At 45.4% G+C, this 20,341-nt stretch overlaps 1 protein-coding gene across 2 annotated transcripts in view; it reads left to right on the top strand.

The window, feature by feature from the left end:
* The window catches only part of LOC122548519 (mechanosensitive cation channel TMEM63B-like), a 68,625-nt gene that overhangs the window by 30,059 nt on the left and 18,225 nt on the right, over positions 1 to 20,341 (top strand). For both annotated transcript variants that reach the window (XM_087984157.1, XM_087984164.1), the window contains exons 8-15: positions 457 to 565; positions 2,904 to 2,974; positions 6,762 to 6,842; positions 9,357 to 9,480; positions 10,498 to 10,631; positions 13,116 to 13,253; positions 15,545 to 15,698; positions 18,925 to 19,031. In XM_087984157.1, the coding sequence (XP_087840283.1) occupies positions 457 to 565; positions 2,904 to 2,974; positions 6,762 to 6,842; positions 9,357 to 9,480; positions 10,498 to 10,631; positions 13,116 to 13,253; positions 15,545 to 15,698; positions 18,925 to 19,031 (918 nt within the window). The remainder of the gene's footprint in view (positions 1 to 456; positions 566 to 2,903; positions 2,975 to 6,761; positions 6,843 to 9,356; positions 9,481 to 10,497; positions 10,632 to 13,115; positions 13,254 to 15,544; positions 15,699 to 18,924; positions 19,032 to 20,341) is intronic.

Genomic DNA, 20,341 nt, shown 5'->3' with positions numbered 1-20,341 from the left:
CCCCGTGCAGGCCCCAGGCCTCCCATCAGCCCTGTGACACGATGATCTCTAGGATTGGTGTCGAGTCTCCAAGTCACTGCTGTGTACAATCTTGGATAAAAATTATTAAGATTACTTTTTTTTTACAGTTTCCTTACCAGATCTATAAGTGTCGATAAAGGGAGGAGAGGTTGTCTGGGTAGTGAGTTGATTGTTCTCCAATTGGTTTATGAAGGCAGTATGTCACAGGACAAGAATCCTGGGAGAAGTCATGAGATTGAACCTCTGGGAATAGGCTTAATCCCAGTTGGCAGTCCTTCGATCGTGTGTGGATCAGATTACACTGGGCCTGACATCAGATTACACTGGGCCTGATAACACATAAAATTGAAACCACAGTTTTACAGCCACCGTGACTGTGAATTGCCTGTGAAATGCAATGATTTCTGTGGTCTGACTTTTCACATGATGTTGCAGGAATAACTTGCTGTGGCTTCACACCATTTTTGGTGTGATCTATCTGCTCCTCACCATTTTAGTCCTGAGGCACCACACTTCCAGTTTGCAGGACAGAGAGGATGATGTGGTAAGTTTATGCCCTCAACTCTTTATTGCTTCCTCGTTATCCCTACGGACTGATGTTTAAACCTCTGACATCTTACCCAGTTGCTCAGCCTCATCAGGTTGTCTCTTTGAATTGATTTGAATTGAATTTACTGTCACGTGTACCGAGGCACAGTGAAAAGCCTTGTTTTGCGAGCAATACAGGCAGATCACAGAGTTAAGTAGCATAGATAAGTAAATAATAGGTAAACAGCAGCAAAAAAAAAACAGGTACAGGCAAATGTGAAGAGTTTGTGAGTACATTCAGTATTCTAACAACAATAGGGTAGGAACTGTTTTGAAACTGGCTGGTGCGTGTTCAGGCTTCTGTACCTTCTCCCCAGTGGTAGAGGTTATAGAAAAACATTGCCAGGGTGGGATGGATCTTTGAGAATGCTGGCGGCCTTTCCTTGACAGTGGGCTTGGTAGATGGATTCTATAGATGGGAGGTTGGCCTTTGTGATTGGCTGGGCTGAGTTCATCACTCTCTGTAACCGTCTCTGATCTTGAATGGTACAGTTGCCATACCAGGTAGTGATACAACCAGACAGAATGCTCTCGATGCACCTATAAAAATTGCCATCATGCCACATTTCCTCAGCTGCCTGACAAAGAAGAGATGTTGTTGGGCCTTAGTAACCAGTGAGTTGACATGACCACTCCCAGGAACTTTACACTTTCCACTCGTTCCTCCTCTGTGCTGTTAATGTGTAGGGAGGCATGAGTAACATCCTGCCGAAAGTCAATAATGAGTTCCTTGGTTTTGCCAGCATTGAGAGCTAGGTTGTTCTCAGTGCACCATTTTTCCAAGTCTTTCACCTCCCGTCTGTAGTGTGTTTCATCGCCATCTGAGATTCGATTGACTATGGTGGTGTCATCAGTGAACTTGTAAATGGCATTAGTCAGGTATTTTGGTGACGCAGTCATGGGTATACAGTGAGTACAGTAGGGGGCTGAGTACGCACCCCTGGGGGACTCCAGTGTTGAGTGTTAGTGAGGATGAAATATTGTCCCCAGTCTTCACTGATTGTGGCCTGTGGGTCAGGAAACTGTTGCAGAGTTGCAGAGAGTGGGGCTCAGTCTGCAGGCTGTGCAAGGCATACAAGCCTGTACTTGTGCTTGGATCATTTGTGCTACACCTCAGCAACATTTTTCCATAGCTCTGCGAAGATGGGGCAACTGGCCTCCCACAGCTGCAATACTCTGGGATCCATTTGTTGAAATCCCATTCTGTTCGACCTCCGAGGATATTTGGCAGAGGTTTACAAAATCCTCTCGCCGCTGGCTGTCGTCCGCTTGGAGAAAGAGTTTCAGTAGCGGCTGGTTTGGAAAACACAGATTGAAGATGGAGATGCAGTGGCCTAGTGGTATTATCGCCAGACTGTTGATCTAGGTAATGTTCTGAGGACCCAGGGTCAAATCCTGCCAGTACAGCTGGTCGAAATTGAATTCAATTAAACAAATAATCCGGAATTAAAGGTTTAATGATAACCATAAATCCATTGTCGATTGTTGGTCCTTTAGGGAGAAAATCTGCCATCCTTACCTAGTCTGGCCTACATGTGACTCTAGACACACTGCAATGTGGTTGACTCTTAACGACACACTGCAATGTGGTTGACAATTAAGGATGGACAATAAATGCTGGCCTGCAATAAGTGATGTCCTCATCCTGTGAATGAATAAAAAAAGTTTGCAAGAGACCAGTAGACGATGTGTTATCTCTTTAATGTCAGCAGCTGTTACAATCTAGAATATTTTTTATTCTTTCATGGGATGTGGGCGAGGCCAACATTTTATGCCCATCTCTATCTGCTGAGGGGCTAACTGGGCCACTTTGGAGGGCAGTTAAGAAATAGCTGCATTGGCTATGGATCTGGAGTCACGTGTAGGTCAGAATGGGTAGGAATGATAGACTTGGATGGGCCGAAACACCCATCTGTGCTGCAGACCTCTGTGCCCATGACTTGCAATATGAACCAGATGGGTATTTACAACCATCAGTGATAATTATGGAGTTTGCTGAGAGAAGCTTTCAATTTAGCATTCCTCTCCAGTCCTGGCCTTGAGGTGAGGCACACCGTTCAGAGAAGACCCTCACTAACTCACGTTGCTGCTACCAACTCTGGCCATGTTGACTGTGAGAAGCATACCAATCTCAGACTCTACAAATTGCTCCAAATATTGAACTTTCGCTGATCCTAAGGCCTGGTGCAGTTGTAACAATACACTCCTTGTTTACAGGGAACTGGTATGTGATGTTTGAAGAGTATGAATGTTTTGATCTGGATGTCCATTCTAACCTGGCCCTGTCTCTCCAGGTGAAGTCCACTTTATTTATAAGCAGAATTCCCGAGGAGGCTAGTGAGGAGATCATCGCTGGACATTTCCGGTAGGTAGCCCTAAAGGTGTGTGTCTTACTGTAAATGGAACATTGTCGTTTATCGGTGGAGTGGGTCATAAAAATCGGGAGGTTTTGCTACAGATGTACAGGACGATGGTCAGACCACATCCGGTGTGGTCTCCTTGTATTAGAAAGGCTGTAATACTTTAGAAGCTGTTCAGAGAAGGTTTACACAACTGATCCCTGGGATGTGGGAGGGGGTGCGGGGGGGGGGGCAGGGGTTTGGGATTATCCTGCGCTGGGATTATGGAGCTATGGCCACAATCAAGTCAGCCAAGATCTTGATAACATTACATGATTACGTTCAGTTTGAGGGAGAGAAGAATGGGTCCAAGACTAGTATTTCAAACTTAAATAAGGACAATGATGAGGGCTTGAAAGTGGAGCTAGATAAATGTGACACCACTGTTTAAAAAAGAGGGGTAGACAAAAGATGGGGAATTATAGACTGGTTAGTTTAGCTTCTGTAGTGGGGAAAATGCTTGAGTCTATTATCAAGGAAGGAATAGCAAGATATGTAGATAGAAATTGTCCCATTGGGCAGTGGCATGAAGGGGTTCGTGGAGGGCAAGTCATGCTTAACTAATCTACTGGAATTCGATGAAGACATTATGAGCACAGTGGACAATGGGGGTATGATGTATCTAGATTTCCAAAAGGCATTCAACAAGGTGCCACACAAAAGGCTGCTGCATAAGATAAAGATGCACAGCCTTTCGGGCAATGTGTTAGCCTGGGGAAAGGATTGATTAACCAACAGGAAGCAAAGAGTGCAGGTGAATGAATGCTTTTCTGGTTGGCAATCAGTGATTGGTAATGTGCCTCAGGGATTGGTGTTGGGACTGCAATTATTCACAATTTATATAGATGATTTAGAGTTGGCGCCAAATGTAGTGTGTCAAAGTTTGCAGATGATACTAAGATGAGTGGCAGAGCAAAGTGTGCGGAGGACTGTGAAACTTTGCAAAGGGACATAGATAGTTTAAGTGAGTGGGCAAAGGTCTGGCAGATGGAGTACAATGTAAATAAACGTGAAGTCATCCATTTCGGTCGGAATAATAGTAAAAAGGACTATTACTTGAATGGTAAAAAAATTCCAGCATGTTGCTGTGCAGAGGGAGAAAGTGAGGACTGCAAATACTGGAGATCAGAGTCGAGAGTGTGGTGTTGGAAAAGCACAGCAGGTCAGGCAGCATCCGAGAAGCAGGAGAATCGATGTTTCGGTCATAAGCCCTTCATTGGGAATCGGACCTGGGTGTCCTTGTGCAAGAATCACAGAAGGTTGGTCTACAGGTACAATAGATAATTGGAACATAGAACATAGAACAGTACAGCACAGAACAGGCCCTTCAGCCCACGATGTTGTGCCGATTACTGATCCTCATGTATGCACCCTCAAATTTCTGTGACCATATGTATGTCGAGGAGTCTCTTAAATGTCCCCAATGACCCTGCTTCCACAACTGCTGCTGGCAACGCATTCCATGCTCTCACAACTCTGTGTGTAAAGAACCCGCCTCTGACATCCCCTCTATACTTTCCTCCAACCAGCTTAAAACTATGACCCCTCGTGTTAGTCATTTCTGCCCTGGGAAATAGTCTCTGGCTATCGACTCTATCTATGCCTCTCATTACCTTGTATACCTCAATTAGGTCCCCTCTCCTCCTCCTTTTCTCCAATGAAAAAAGTCCGAGCTCAGTCAACCTCTCCTTATAAGATAAGCCCTCCAGTCCAGGCAGCATCCTGGTAAACCTCCTCTGAACCCGCTCCAAAGCATCCACATCTTTCTTATAATAGGGCGACCAGAACTGGATGCAGTATTCCAGTTAGGAAGGCAAGTGGAATTTTGTCCTTCATTGTTAAAGGGACTGAGTTTAAAAACAGGGAGGTTATGTTGCAGTTGTAAAGGGTGCTGGTGCGGTCACACCTGGAGTACTGCGAATAGTTTTGGTCTCCTTACTTGAGAAAGGATGTATTGGCACTGGAGAGGAAGCAGAGCAGGTTCACTAGGTTGATTCCGGAGTTGAGGGGGTTGGCTTATGAGGAGAGACTGAGTAGACTGGGATTATATTCATTGGAATTTAGTAGAATAAGTGGGGATTTTATAGAAACATATAAAATGATGAAGGGAATAGATAAGCTAGAAGTAGAGAGGATGTTTCCATTGGCAGGTGAAGCTAGGAAAAGAGGGCACAGCATCAAGTTTGGAGGGAGCAGATTTAGGACTGAACTGAGAAGGAACTTCTTCATCCAGAAGGTTGGGAATCTATGGAATTCCCTGCCCATGGAAGCAGTTGAGGCTTCCTCAGTAAATGTTTTTTAAAGCTAAGGTTTTTTTGAACAGTAAAGGATTTCAGGGTTATGGTGAGAGAGTGGCTGAGTGGAGCTGTGTCCATGAGAAGATCAGCCATGATCTTATTGAATGGTGTAGCAGGCTTGAAGGGTCAGATGGCCTACTCCTGCCCCTAGTTCCTATGTTGTTATGTTCTAAAGCACACTGCCGAACTGGATTAAGGGATGGATCAATGGAGACACAGAAGCAGATGTTTGTGTGTATTTTAGAAAATACAGGATAAATACATTCCAATGAGAAGCAAAGATTCCACGGGGAGTATACAACATTTATGGCTACTTAAGAAGTTAAAGCTAGTATCAAACTTAAAAAAGAAAGCATTTGATTATATAAAGATGGGTATCCGGTCATAAAATTGGACAGAATGTAAAACCAGCAAAATATGATAAAATGATTAAAAAGGAGGGAAAATGATTTTAATAACGAGAGAAAGCAAACCAAAAATATAAAAAGTAAAGTTTCTATAGGTATGGAATAATAAAATGAAAGAGTTAAAGTGAATGACGCACTGTAAAAAGTGTGTTTCACAAATTAATACAGGGAATAAGGAGATGGCATTGAGGTGCATTGAGCAGGTAATATTGTAGCTGAAAATGTGTTGCTGGAAAAGCGCAGCAGGTCAGGCAGCATCCAAGGAGCAGGAGAATCGACGTTTTGGGCATGAGCCCTTCTTCAGGACCATCCAGTAACACATTTTCAGCTCTGATCTCCAGCATCTGCAGCCCTCACTTTCTCCAGGTGATATTGTATCCATCTTCACTGCACCAGGGGAGGTGGGACTGGGCAAAGTGTTGCAGCTGGGTCCTGATAGATTTCAGCATCTGGTCTGAACAGAATTGGTTAGTGAGATCGTAAATACATTGGTTTTCCCAAACTCTTCAGATTCTGAGAATGTTACATCATTACATTAGAATAAGATTACATTAGAAAATAGTGACTGTGACTTCTTTATTCAGAAAGGGAAAAAATCAAACCAGTTAGCTTACCGTCTGTCATTAGGAAGATTTAGCCATTATTCAAGATGTTATAGCAGGGAACTTGGAAAAGTTCAACATAATCATCAAAGTCAACGTCCTGCAGATGTTTTGCGGAAGTGACATGTGCTGTGGATGAAGGTAAACCTGTTGATGTAATTAGATTTCCAGAATAAGGGGTCACATCAAAGGTTATTATAAAAAATAAAAGGTCATGGTGTAGGGGGTAACTAATTGATGTGGATTGAGGATTGGCTGGTTAATGGGAAACAGAGAGTAGGTATCAATGGGTTACTTGCTGCTTTGCAAGATGTAATATGCTATAGGGGTCAGCACTTGATATGTTACAACTTGTATAAATGGTGAGGGGACTGGGCTATGGGCACACCCAGAGATGGACTTGTTTTTATTTCCCTTTGTTGCCCTTACTTTGTTTCCTGTTTTCAGTGAAGCCTACCCTACATGCACAGTCCTGGAGGTTCAACTCTGTTACAATGTGGCTAAACTAACAGAACTGGATGCTGAGTGGTAAGAAATCTAACACAGTGGAAACTGTTAACGCTGAGTGTTTTGCTGACTTTAACCACTGGTGGTGTTCCTGTAGCCCTGCTGATGGGCTCCACAGCTATTGTTTAGTTGCTGTCCCCTTTATGCTAAAAGAAGACTAGTAACTAAAGCTGCCTGTTTTGAGGAAAGGTCACTGGACCCGAAACGTTAACTCTGATTTCTCTTCGGATGTGCAAAGGTTTTCCAGCAATTCTTGTTTTTATTTCGGATTTCTAGCATCCACAATTATAGAGTCATGGAGATGTGCAGCATGGAAACAGACCCTTCGGTCCAACCCGTCCATGCCGACCAGATATCCCAACCCAATTTAGTCCCACCTACCAGCACCCGGCCCATATCCCTCCAAACCCTTCCTATTCATATACCCATCCAAATGCCTCTTAAATGCTGCAATTGTACCAGCCTCTACCACATCCTCTGGCAGCTCATTCCATACACACACCACCCTCTGCGTGAAAAAGTTGCCCCTTAGGTCTTTTTTGTATCTTTCCCCTCTCACCCTAAACCTATGCCCTCTAGTTCTGGACTCCCCACCCCCAGGGAAAAGACTTTGCCTATTTACCCTATACATGAACCTCATAATTTGGTAAACCTCTATAAGGTCACCGCCTTATTTTTTTCCTTAGAGCTGTCTGTTGATTGTTGAGATCAATAAGGTCAGACTGCACATCAACAGTACTCCAGCGTGAAGTTCTCTTTCCTCACTGTCTTCGTGTCAGCCCGGTGTGTAGTATATACGAGCTAATGTTGGACTCCCCTACCCTGGGAAAAAGACCTTGGCTATTTATCCTATCCATGCCCCTCATGATTTTGTAAACATCTATAAGGTCATCCCTCAGTCTCTGACATTCCAGGGAAAACAGCCCCAGCCTGTTCAGCCTCTCCCTATAACTCAAACCTTCCAACCCTGGCAACATCCTTGTAAATCTTTTCTGAACCCTTTAGTTTCACAACATCCTTCCTATAGCAGGGAGACTTGAATTGAATACAGTATTCTGAAAGGGCGAAAGTGAGGACTGCTGATGCTGGAGAGTAGAGTCGAGAGTGCGGTGCTGGAAAAGCACAGCAGGTCAGGCAGCATCCAAGGAGCAGGAGAATCGACGTTTCGGGCAAAATCCAGGAATTCTGAAAGTGGCCTAACCCATGTCATGTACAGCCACCGTATGACCCCTCAACTCCTGTACTCAATGCACTGATCAATAAAGGTGTACCAGACGCCTTCTCCACTATCCTGTCTACCTGTGACTCTACCTTCAATGAACCTGCACTCCAAGGTCTCTTTGTTCAGCAACACTCCCCAGGACCTTACCATTAAGTGTATAAGTCCTACCCGAAAATTGCCTTTCCAAAATACAGCACCTCACATCTATCTAAATTGAAATTTATCAATTCACATTGACAGGAGCGTTGGGGTCTGAGTGTCCCTTTAACATCCTAGTGTCCCAGATGGAGTGGTGGGTGGAGCTACAGGTTCAGCCCTGATTGATTGACAGGTCAGTTAACTGGGTGCCCAGTGTGGTTTGGTTTAAACAGACCAACAGAGAGCACTTACCAACTACTCAGCATCTGTAAGCAAATGCTTGGACAGGTAGAAAGTGGAAATGATCCCATTGTTGGATCCTCTCCTGTGCTGGGAGATAGCAGGAGCTGGGTTTAAGTGGAATAGAAAGGATGGTGTCATGGCCATGTGCCCTCCAGTGGGTCAAATCGGTCATCTTGCTACTGTACTGACGTCTCTCGTAAAGTCACACCGAGGCACTAATTCCCAAATTCCCTCCTGATCCCACTTCCCTGGTCTGGGAAGATTGTGCTCCAATATGGGGCATGTGGTAGTGTGTGAGGAGGAGGGGGTGGTAATGAGACCTGATTATAAGTATTGAGACTGACTAAATGTTGTGACTCCTGGCCTCGCGGATCAGATGGGGAGATTGAAATCTGGGGAAGCTTTCCCAGAGGTTTTGCCGCAGTGTGTTTCATTCCCGATTGCTGTGTCGCCAAACCACAGGCCCACTCTTGTCATCCAATTGGCAGAGTACCTAGAGGGTACCATAAACCCACTGGAGAGCTAACCCACCTTGTTACCTGCTCTTGACTATCAGTCACACAGCCTTTTTGTCCCATCTTCAACAAAACAAACAAAACTAGCTAAAGAAAATGAAGAGTACGTGATTATTTTGAAGACGTCCCTCTGATCTTGCTCCTGGGTTCACTCTGAGGTTTCCAGCAGATTTATTTCAGCACTGTTCCACAGCATGAACTGGATGGGCTGAATGGCCTGCTTCCACTCTCTGAGGATTCTATCATTCTGTTGGCAACCATGAGAGTGAGAGAGGATCGAGTTGGTGGGGTGTTGGAGCGCGGAGTTGGGGGAGGGGGTAGTGGGGACGGGATGCTGAAGGGTGTGGGGAGGGGGAGGTGGTGTGAGATTTGCCAAACTGATGGGGGAAGCTCTCATGCGGTGCCATTCCAATGCAGGAGGAAGGCGGAACGTGGGCGGAGATACTACACCAAGCTGCTCCAGAGTGAGGGGAAGCGAGTCACCATCAACCTGCGGCCCTGTGGTCACCTCTGCTGCTGCAGCTTCAGAGGATGTGAGCAGGTGAGGAGGTCATCTCCAGCTCTCTAGGTCCCGGGAGGAACGGGGAACCTGCTTGAGAACTACCCGTCTGGCACCTCATACTGCTGCCAAATGAGGATGGGCTTTCAGAGAATAGCACATTACTTCACAATCAGACTGAAAGGGGAGAGTGACAGTGGGCAGGGACCCGGGAGAGTGGGCAAGCACCTGGGCAAGCACCTGGCAGGTGGACATGTGCTGGGTTGAGGGCAGGTACCTAGACTGAGGGCAGCATATTTTATCTCCTCATCTCATACTTCTCTGTATTTATCCTCGGGTGTTGAAGCTGAGGGGCTGGAATGCTGTCTTCATGGTTTGCAACCTTAGGTTGCCCCAGCAGGGAATGGAAACTGCTCAGTTTTGTTCCAGGTGGTCACATATTTCAGTAACAGTTTTATCAAACGATGGTCTGGATAAAGGAGTCGAGCACAGCCAACTTTATCTGATCCCAGTAATGTGTCAGAATTAGAAGCACATGTGAAGATTTTCCAGATTAGCCTTGAGCTGCACTCAGAATTCCTCTCTTCAGTCAGGCTGCTCTACGGTAGAGGTATCGACCTTCTTCCTGTTGGACTTTGGGGCCTCGTGATGTCCAGGTGCTGAGAGGGTGTTCATCACTGATTGAACAACTCAGTAGACCCTTATTCCCAGCTCTCAAATAGATTGGGTTGTACAGCTATCACTTGAATCTGGCAGCATGAGTGTAATTCATTGAGGTGACAGAGACATAGCTGGTCTTTCCTGGTGCTGTCATTTCTGATATTGAGATATAGATATCTGTATCATCGGGCAGATAACGTGGAATTATTTAACTGTTGCTGAGGCAATACTATTATTGTTCCCAGCAGTAGATTACTGGGTCAATAAATATTTCTAAACGATTCCTGTAATATGATCTGAACTGACAGGTTTCAGTGAATGGATTAAAGCCCTTTGTGTCAGTCAGAGAGTGCTCCTGAGCTGCTAGTGTATCACACATCTCTCGTCCTGTTCTGACAGGTGGATGCAGTGGAGTATTACACAAAACTCGAGGATGAAATGATGAGTGAGTACACTCGGGAGAAGGAGAGTTTAGACAGGAAATCGCTCGGACTAGCCTTTGTTACCTTGCAGGACGAAGCCATGGCGATGCTGTAAGTTTAGACCTTTAACGGGAGAAAGCCTGCGGTTGATTTAATTTTATCGGGAGATTTACTGTGTGTCAATAATGTGACGTGCTCACGTCTATATTCCATAGAATTACATAAAGCCTCCACCATTCCTAATTTACATTTACCTCTCCCACATCTCTTCATGTTAGCCTATTGGCCAGAATAATCTTTTCTATCCCTTTCTCCCTTGTATGTTTATCTCACTTCACCTTAAGTGGAAGAAAAGCATTGATAATTATGAATTGGCAAAATTCAGCTATACTGCCTTTAAACTTAAACTTGCACCACTTCCTCTGGCAACTAATTCCGTACACGTACCATCCTCTGGGTGAAAAATGTTGCCCCTAAGATCTCTTTTATATCTTTCCTCTCTTAGCCTAAGCATATGCCCTCTAGTTCTGGACTCCCTGACCCCAGGAAAAAGACTTTGTGTATTTATACTATCCATGCCCCCCACATAATTTTGTAAACCTCTATAAAGTCACCCCTCAGCCTCCGACGCTCCAGGGAAAAAAGCCCCAGCCTGTTCAGATCCTCCAACCCTGGCAACATCCTTGTAAATCATTTCTGAACCCTTTCAAGTTTCACAACATCTTTCCGATAGGAAGGAGACCAGAATTGCATGCAATATTCAAACAGTGGCTTAACCAATGTCCTGTACAGCCGCAACATGACCTCCCAACTCCTGTACTCAATACTCTGACCAATAAAGGTCAGAGACCTGCACTCCAAGGCCTCTTTTGTTCAGCAATACTTCCTAGGACCTTACCATTAAGCGTATAGGTCCTGCTAAGATTTGCTTTCCCAAAATGCAGCACCTCGCATTTATCTGAATTAAACTCCATCTGCCACTTCGCGGCCCATTGGCCCATCTGATCAAGATCCTGTTGTAATCTGAGGTAACCCTCTTCGCTGTCTACTACACCTCCAATTTTGGTGTCATCTGCAAACCTACTAACTATACCTACTAACTATACCTCGCATCCAAATCATTTATGTAAATGACAAAACGTAGAGGACCCAGCACCGATCCTTGTGGCACTCCACTGGTCAAAGGCCTCCACTCTGAAAAACAACCCTCCACCACCACCCTCTGTCTTCAACCTTTGAGCCAGTTCTATTTCCAAACGCTAGTTCTCCCTGTATTTCGTGAGATCTAACCTTGCTAATCAGTCTCCCATGGGGAACCTTGTCGAACGCCTTACTGAAGTCCATATAGATCACATCTACCGCTCTGCCCTCATCAATCATCTTTATTACTTCTTCAAAAACTTGTAAATGTTGTTAATGTACCCCCCCTCAACCAATTCTGCTGGCAGCTCATTCCATATGCGTACCACCCTCTATGTAAAAAAAGTTGCTCCTCAGGTTTCCTTTTATTCTTTCCCCTCTAATCTGAAACTGATGCCCTCAACCCTGGGAAAAAGACTGAGTGCATTCACCCTTTCCATGCCTCTCATGATCTCATACACTTCTATAAGATCTCCCCTCAGTCTCCTATGCTGTAAAGAAAAAAAAACCCTAGCTTGTCCAACCTCTTCCTATAACCCAAATCCTTGAGTCCTGGCAACATGCTTGCAAATTTCTTCTGCACTCTTTCCAATTTAATAACATCCTTCCTCTTGCAACGTGACCAAAACTGAACACACTGCTCCAAGTGCAGTCCTGTACAACTGCAACATAACTTTCCAACTTCGACACTCAGTGCCCTGACTGATGAAGGCTAAAAAGCCTTCTTCGTTGCCCTGTCTACCTGTGACTCCATGTTTGAAAACAAGTTGACTACGCGAGAGGAAAGGGGAAACGGAGATCAGAGTGAGTGTGGGCCCCTTTGGGAGTGCACTCGCGTCTCTGTCACAAGGTCTGGGGTCTAAGTTACATCTCGGGCTGGAGTGCACAGTGTAGGCTTCCCCTGTAGCTACTGAAGGAGTCAGCCAGTTGGTCAGTAGTGGTGCTGCATGAGATGTTGAGCTGAGGTACTGCCTGATGAAGAAGATTGGCAGGGTTATCCTAGAGCCCTGGGTAATAATTATTCATTTCAGTCCGCATTGCGATACGGCAGATACACCGGTCATTCTGACATTACTGTTTGTGGGATCTTGCTGTGCACAAGTTAGTTGCACGTTTCCCGCGTTATGAAAGGTAAGGCTGTAAAGAGCTTTGAGCTGGTCTGGTCATTGTGACACGGGCTCGATCTGCATTGAAGTCTTCCTTTCCTGGAAGGCTGAGCTGAGATAGCTGGAAACACCCAGATTGTAAACACCAGCAAGGAGCAGGGGGATAGGAATCCCTGGAGCCAGTACTGTCCCCATTCTAGCTCCTCAGCCCCAGTTCTTGGAGCCTGATGCAGGCCGTGTCATGTCATGGGCCCTGAATACCAGTATAGACAACGGGGAAGAGTGGTCTCTGCTGCAAATCTAATGCGATTCTGTGTAACATTAAAAAATGCCTGTTCTGTTTCTTCAGTATCCTAAGAGATTTCAACACCTTCAGGTCCCAGGGCTGTAAGTGTCGAGGAGAAATGCAGTCTTCATGTTACAGCCATAACCTCGGAGTTTCCAAGTGGAATGTGGCCTATGCTCCAGATCCCAAGAATATTTACTGGTAACGTACAGCAGCTCCCAAACATTTTGATTTTCCTCCGATCCCACCTTTTCCCCAAATCCCCCCCAACAAGATTTCTGCCTGAAATTCTCATAGACTGCAGTGCAGGATGCTATCTGGCCCACCAGGTTTGTACTGGGTCCCCCGGTTGCCACACTATAGGAAAGGTGGGGAGGCTTTGCAAAGGAGGTTTACCGGGATGTTGCCTGGATTGGAGTGTATTAGCTATAAGGAAAGATTTGGATTGCTTTTGCTACAGTTTCGGAGGCTGAGAGGTGACCTGGTAGATGTATATAAAATGATGAGAGGCACGGATGGGGTGGATAGTCGGACTGATTTTTTAATCCCCAGAGTAGAAAAGTCAATTATTGAGGGACAAAGCTTTAAGATGAGAGGGAAGAGGTTTAAAGGAGAAAATCTTTTAAGCAGAGGGTGGAAGGTGCCTGTAACGCACTGCCAAGGGAGGTGGTAGAAGCAGAAAGTTTAGCAACGTTTAAGAGGCATTTACACAAACACATGAACAGGCTGCGAATAGAGGGAGATGGACCACGTGCAGGCAGATGGGATTAGTTTAGAATGGCATCTTGGTCAGCACAGACAAGCTGGGCCGAAGGGCCTGTCCTTGTGTTGTACTGTTCTATGTTCTATCCTTTCAGCATTTGCCCTGTCAAGTCCCTACAGGTTTTCATGTGTCTCAATAAGATTGCTAATTTTCTAAAACCCAATGGCTACAACCTGCTCATCCTTTCCTCATAAGATAAACTCCTCAGCAGCCTGGCTCGTAATTGGGTGAAGCTCTTCTCAACTGCTTCTACTGCCCTTAGAGGCTAGGTTGGGAAAACCAGAGCAAAGCTGTCTGCAGATGTGACCTCACTGATGCTCCATAGGACTGTAGCTCCTGTCCCTATTGTTACATGAGCTAAAACTTTGTGGACAGGCCCATGTGCAGCACTTTGTTGAACACCTTCTGGAAGTCTAATGTACGTTCTGTTGACAGGTTAACATTTATCAAGCCTCTCTGCTTCTTCATCGATAAAATACTCAAGCAAGTTAATTAAACCCAATTCAAATAAACACAATGCAGCTCAATTCAGCAAAGCGAGCAATGATTTCAACAAATAGAGTCACAGAGATGTTCAGCATGGAAACAGACCCTTCTGTCCAACCCGTCCATGCCGACCAGATATCCCTCCATGCTAGCTTTTTTTAATTAACTTGCACTGTCCCAAATAAAATAATTTTGACTCAAATTCTGAACTGAGTTTATTGAGCCCATAATTGCTGGGCTTATCTTGACACTTTTTTTTGAACAAGGGTGTAAAGTTTGCAATTCTCTAGCCCTCTGACACCACCGCTGAGTCTAAGGAAGGTTGGTAAATTATGACCAGTGCCTCTGTTGTTTCTACCCTCACCTCTTCTTGGTATCCTTGAATGGATTTCACCCAGTTCTGGTGCCTTGTCCACGTTAAGTAAGTACAGTCAGCCTATCCAATGCCTCCCTCCTAATTCCAAGTTCCTCAAGTGATGGAAATATATCTGTCCTCACTGTCACCGAACTAGCATTTGCTTCCTTTGTACAACAGAAGTGTAGTGTTAACTTAATACTTTAGCTATGTTCTCTGTCTCTGTGAGTAATTCCCTATTATAGTCCTAATTGACCCATTCCTCCTCTTGCCATGCTCTTACCATTTATAGACCTACAGAAGATCTTTGAATTGTTTCTTATGTTAGCTGCCAGAGTTTGGTCATACTCTCTCTTTGTTTCTGCTGCTAGCTTTTAGAATTCCCCTCTGAACCTTATACATTTCTGTAAAATGAATACAATTCCTCATGTCACTTGTGCTTCTTTCCCAAATCCTTTTAACATTTGGATGTTGACCGTTCAGCATTGGGAAAAGTTCTGTTTATTCAAAAGCCATTGGAAATGGTGGCAGCCACATTGGGTTATGTGGCAGGACGAATGATTTGGAGTTTAAAATCCCACCGTGTTAATGAGGAGAGTCTACCATTCAATTAAAATGGAATGAATCTGGAATTTAAAACATTGCAGTGAATAATGGGAACCATGTGACTGGTGATGTGATTCTGCCCCAGTGCTTTGTGGGATTGTGAGCATGAAGTGTTGGCAGGCGATCACAGGTGGAGGTGAGCAGGGAGAAGCTTGTTGTGTTGATTTGGAGGAAGCCATTGCTGAGACAGACGGAGAGGAAACAGGAGGGAGTGTATATTTTGGAGGGGTGGGGATGTTGGCTGGCAATTTTAACGTTATCCTTTCTCTTGTCCTCTGACAGGGAAAACATCTCCATCCAGGGAATTCGCTGGTGGAGCCGCTGCATCATAGTCAACTTCCTCCTGTTTATTTTGCTGTTTTTTCTCACCACTCCGTCCATCGTGCTGTCCACCGTTGACAAGTTCAATGTCACTCGACCCATCTACTACCTCAACGTAAGTCTGTTCTTCTGACTCGTTTCTTCCTCGTCCAGTTTGGTCCTCCCTCCTGTAGGAGGTGCTGATTTGATGTGTGTTTGAGAGCGGATGCTGGTTACTACTGAGGACGGGTGTCATGGCTGAGTCCCCTGCAGTTTGCCTCACATATGCTTTCATTTCCAGAAGGTGGAAATCCTACCTGACGATTCGACAGACAGATCCTTCCAGCTTTGTTTCACTGTTGAGGGCGGTCAGATATTCCTTCTCAGGCTGAGGATTGAACCTGGGGTCCTCCTGCACTGTAGGGGGCAGTGCCACAGTGAGCCATCTGCAGGAGCTACCAGCTCCCCTTCGTACCAATCAGATTGAAACTGTTAACACCAGATTCCCACTCCTTTATTTTCAACTCTGGGAGTTATACAACACAGAAACAGACTCTTCAGTCCAACTCATCCACGCCAACCATGTTTGCCAAACTAAGCTAGTCCCACTTGCCTGCGTTTGGCCCATATCCCTCTAAACCTTTCCTATTCATGTACCTATGCAAATGACTTTTAAATGTAACAGTGTCTGTCTCTCTCACTTCCTCTGGCAATTTGTTCCACACACGAACCACCCTTTGTGTGAAAAGATTGCCCCTCATGACCTTTCTAAATCTTCCTCTTCTCACCTTAAAAATATGCTCCCTAGTTTTGAACTTCTCTACCATAAGGAGATAAACCTTGGCCATTCACCTTACCTATACCCCTCATGATTTTATAAACCTCTACCTCTTACACTCCAGAGCAAAAAATTCCAGTCTATCCTTAAAACTCAAACCCTCTAGTCCTGGCAACATCCTGGTAAATCTTTTCTAAATCCTCCCTGATTTAATAATATCCTTCCCATAGCAGGGTGACCAGAACTGGACACAGTACTTCAGTTATATGACTGGCCTCACCAATGTCCTGTACACCCTCAACATAACATTTTGAGGTGTGGTACTGGAAAAGCACAGCAGGTCAGGCAGCATCCGAGGAGCAGGAGAATCAACGTTTTGGACATAAGCCCTTCATCGTGGATCCAGCACTGATCCTTGTGGCACTCCACTGATCACAGGCTTCCAGTCTGAAAAATAACCCTCTACCACCACCCTCTGTCTGCTTTCACCAAACCAATTTTGTATTCACTTGGCAAGCTCTCTCCGAATCCCATGTGATTTAACTTTATTAATTAGTCTATCATGTGGAATCTTGTCAAAGGCTTTACTAAAATGCATGAGCACACTACTTCCTTTAACCAGACGCTCTCGCTTCCCACACAATCCTTTGTTGTTATGAAACTCCAGAGCTGAGGTAAGAGTGACAGCCTTTGGTATCAAGGCTGCATTCAGTTCAGCAAAACTGGAATCAATGGGTATCTTCGCTGGTTGGAGTCATACCTGGCACAAAGAAAGATGGTCATTGTTGTTGGAGGTCAGTCATCACAGCTCCAGGCTATCTCAGGGCAGCATCCTAGACCCAACCATCTTCACCTGCTGCATCAATGACCTTCCCTCCATCATAAGGTCTGAAGTGGGGAGGTTCACTGATGATTGCGCAATATTCAGCACCATTTGCAAATCCTCAGATAGTGAAGCACTCCATGTTCAAATGCAACAAGGTCTGGACAATATCCAGGCCTGGGGCTGACAAATGGCAAGTAACATGCACGCTACACAAATGCCAGGCAATGACTGTCACCAATAAGAGAGAATCTAACCTTCATTCCTTGACAATACCATAATTGAATCCCCTATATCAACACCCTGGGGGTTACTATTGGCCAGAAACTTAGCTAATCTCACCATATAAACCAGTGGCTACAAGAGCAGGTCAGAGGCAAGGAATATTGCAGTGAATAACTCATCTCCTGACTCCCAAAGCCTGTCCATCATCTACAAGGCACAAGTCAGGAGTATGATGGAATACTCCCACTTGCCTGAATGGATACACTCCAACAACACTCAAGAAACTTGACAATATTCAGGACAAAGCAGCCTGCTCAACTGGCACCAAATCCACACACATTCAATCCCTCCACCATTGGGAGTTACCAGCAGTATAACACATTACCAGCAGTGTGTACCATCTACAAGATGAACTGCAGAAATTCACCAAAGATCCGGACAGAGTACCTTCCAAACCCATGACCACATTCATCTAGAAGGAGAAGAACAGCAGGTACATGGGAAGCCCACTCCCTGCTAGTTTCCCTCCAAGCCACTCACCAAAATGACTTAAACATATATCACTATTTCCTCACTGTCGCTGGGTCAAAATCCTGGAATTTCCATCCTAAGGGCATTGTGGGTCAACCCACAGCAGGTGGACTGCAGCGGTTCAAGAAGGCAGCTCACCCCCAACTCTTCGAGGGGCAACTAGGGATGGGCAATAAATGCTGGCCCAGCCAGCGATGTCCATATCCCATGAAAAGATGGAAAAAAACCCACCCAAACTGAACCAAATGAGTTTGGAATTTGAACAGCCTACATTATGGTATGGGATAAATGCTCACCTACTTGTGACACTGGTGTGTGATTGTAATGAGGTCAGCCAAGTGGATCTGATAGAATATGAGTTCCCTGATTGAGGCTGTTAATCTGGTCCAGTCAGGGAGTCCTGGCTGACAGGTGTAAACAGGTGTGTCCGAGGTTCTGTTTACTCTGAGAGCTGGCTCTGAGGGAGCTGCACCAGTGTCAAGGATTCTCCAAGTGTAAATAAAGGGGTACTTGGTGATGGGATACCAGCCCCTGTGGAGTTATTGCAACTGGGCTGCGTCTAACCTGTTTGAAATCACAAGAGCAGTCACACAGGAGGAGGCCATTCAGCCCCTTACATACACTCTGTTGTCATGGCTGATCTGAATGTGGCATCCACTTCATGTCCCTGTCCCCTCCCGACTTAAAACTTGGAAGCTTACTGTGTATAGTGAGACATGAGACAGACAGAGCACATGCCTGTCTTGGGCGGTTAGCTTTTCCTGGGTCAGATTGGTAGCGTGTCAGTGTAAACTTTAGCCCTCTAGGAGCGGAATTCTGCGAAGCATGGCTGACCCAGACTCTCCAGCTCTTACCCACTTGGTTGGTGTTCTGGAAAGATTTCCAGTTTATGACCACGCCTTCAGTGGAAGTAACATTCCAGAATTTCTATCTCTGAGACACAGCCTACAGGACTTCCTGTTAGATCCCATCAAGCGACAATTAACCTTCTCATTGTTGATACAGGATCCTGTCATCAGCCAATTCTTCCCCACACTCCTGCTGTGGGCCTTCAGTGCTCTCCTCCCAACCATCGTCTACTACTCAACCATATTTGAGGGCCACTGGACAAGGTAGGAATGATGTGCTCATACATGAATATTTGTAAGAATATTGTAGGGCTGTGTGCTTTGTGTAGGCTTCATGACAGGTCATGGTACACTTGGTCTTAGAAAGAAATGGTACCCTTTGGCTTTCGAAACAGGAGCTGTTTAACAAACCTCGGGAGTTTGGGAGAAATCTGGGGAGACCCTGTCGAGTCCCTTCAGGCAATGGGGGGGATCGAGCCCAGCAGACTAGGCTGGCTGTGAATGGTGCCTGCCTTTTGCCTTGTGATCACTTCTGTACCAGCCAGAAACAGGTCCAACGCTCATTTAAAGGAATTTGGTGAACTGCATCAAAACATTGACTGTTCACCTCGGAAAAGTACCACCTTCTGAGCTCTAACCTCGGCCTGACCTCCTAGAGCCTCTGGTCATATACTCATAGTTATAGAGTTGTACAGCATGGAAACAGACCTTTTGGTCCAACTCCTCCATGCTGACCAGATATCCTAACCTAATCTAGTCTCATTTGCCAGCACTTGGCCCATATCCCTCTAAACCCTTCCTATTCATATACCCATCCGATGCCTTTTAAATGTTGTAATTGGGAATTGGTTTAACTCAGTTGGCTGGATTGTTGGAGCGTGAGGCCAACAGCATGGGTTTAATTCCCACCACTGGTTTGAGATTACCATGACGTACTCTCCTTCCTAACCTCCTCCCTCACCTGAGGTCTGGTGGCCCTCAGGTTAAATCACCACCAGTCTCTTCTCTCTGAAAGAGAGCAGCTCCTATGGTCTGCTAAGCCTATAGCAACACAACAACAAATGTAATTGTACCAGCCTCCACCACATCCTCTGGCAGCTCATTCCACACACGTACCACCCTCTGTGTGAAAAAGTTGCCCCTTAGGTCTCTTTTATATCTTTCCCCTCTCACCCTAAACCTATGCCCTCTAGTTATGGACATCCCCACCGCAGGGAAAAGACCTTGTCTATTTGCCCTATCCATGCCCCTCATAATTTTATAAACCCTTATAAGGTCAGCCTCCAGGGAAAACAGTCCCAGCCTGTTCAGCCTCTCCCTATAGCTCAAATCCTCTAACCCTGGCACCATCCTTACAAATTCTTTCTGAACCCTTGCAAGTTTTGCAACATCTTTCCGATAGGAAGGAGACCAGAATTGCACGCAATATTCCAACAGTGGCCTAACCGATGTCCTGTACAGCCGCAACATGACCTCCCAACTCCTGTACTCAATACTCTGACCAATAAAGCATAACATACCAAACACCTTCTTCACTATCCTATCTACCTGCGACTCCACTTTCAAGGAGGTTT

The sequence above is a fragment of the Chiloscyllium plagiosum genome, unplaced genomic scaffold, assembly GCF_037043375.1.
Source record: "Chiloscyllium plagiosum isolate Xiang-an unplaced genomic scaffold, Cpla_swu_hap1 HiC_scaffold_3, whole genome shotgun sequence".
Classification (NCBI taxonomy): Eukaryota; Metazoa; Chordata; class Chondrichthyes; order Orectolobiformes; family Hemiscylliidae; genus Chiloscyllium; species Chiloscyllium plagiosum.
The sequence above is the reverse complement of the archived record's forward strand: the minus strand, read 5'-3'. Positions and strand labels throughout refer to the sequence as shown.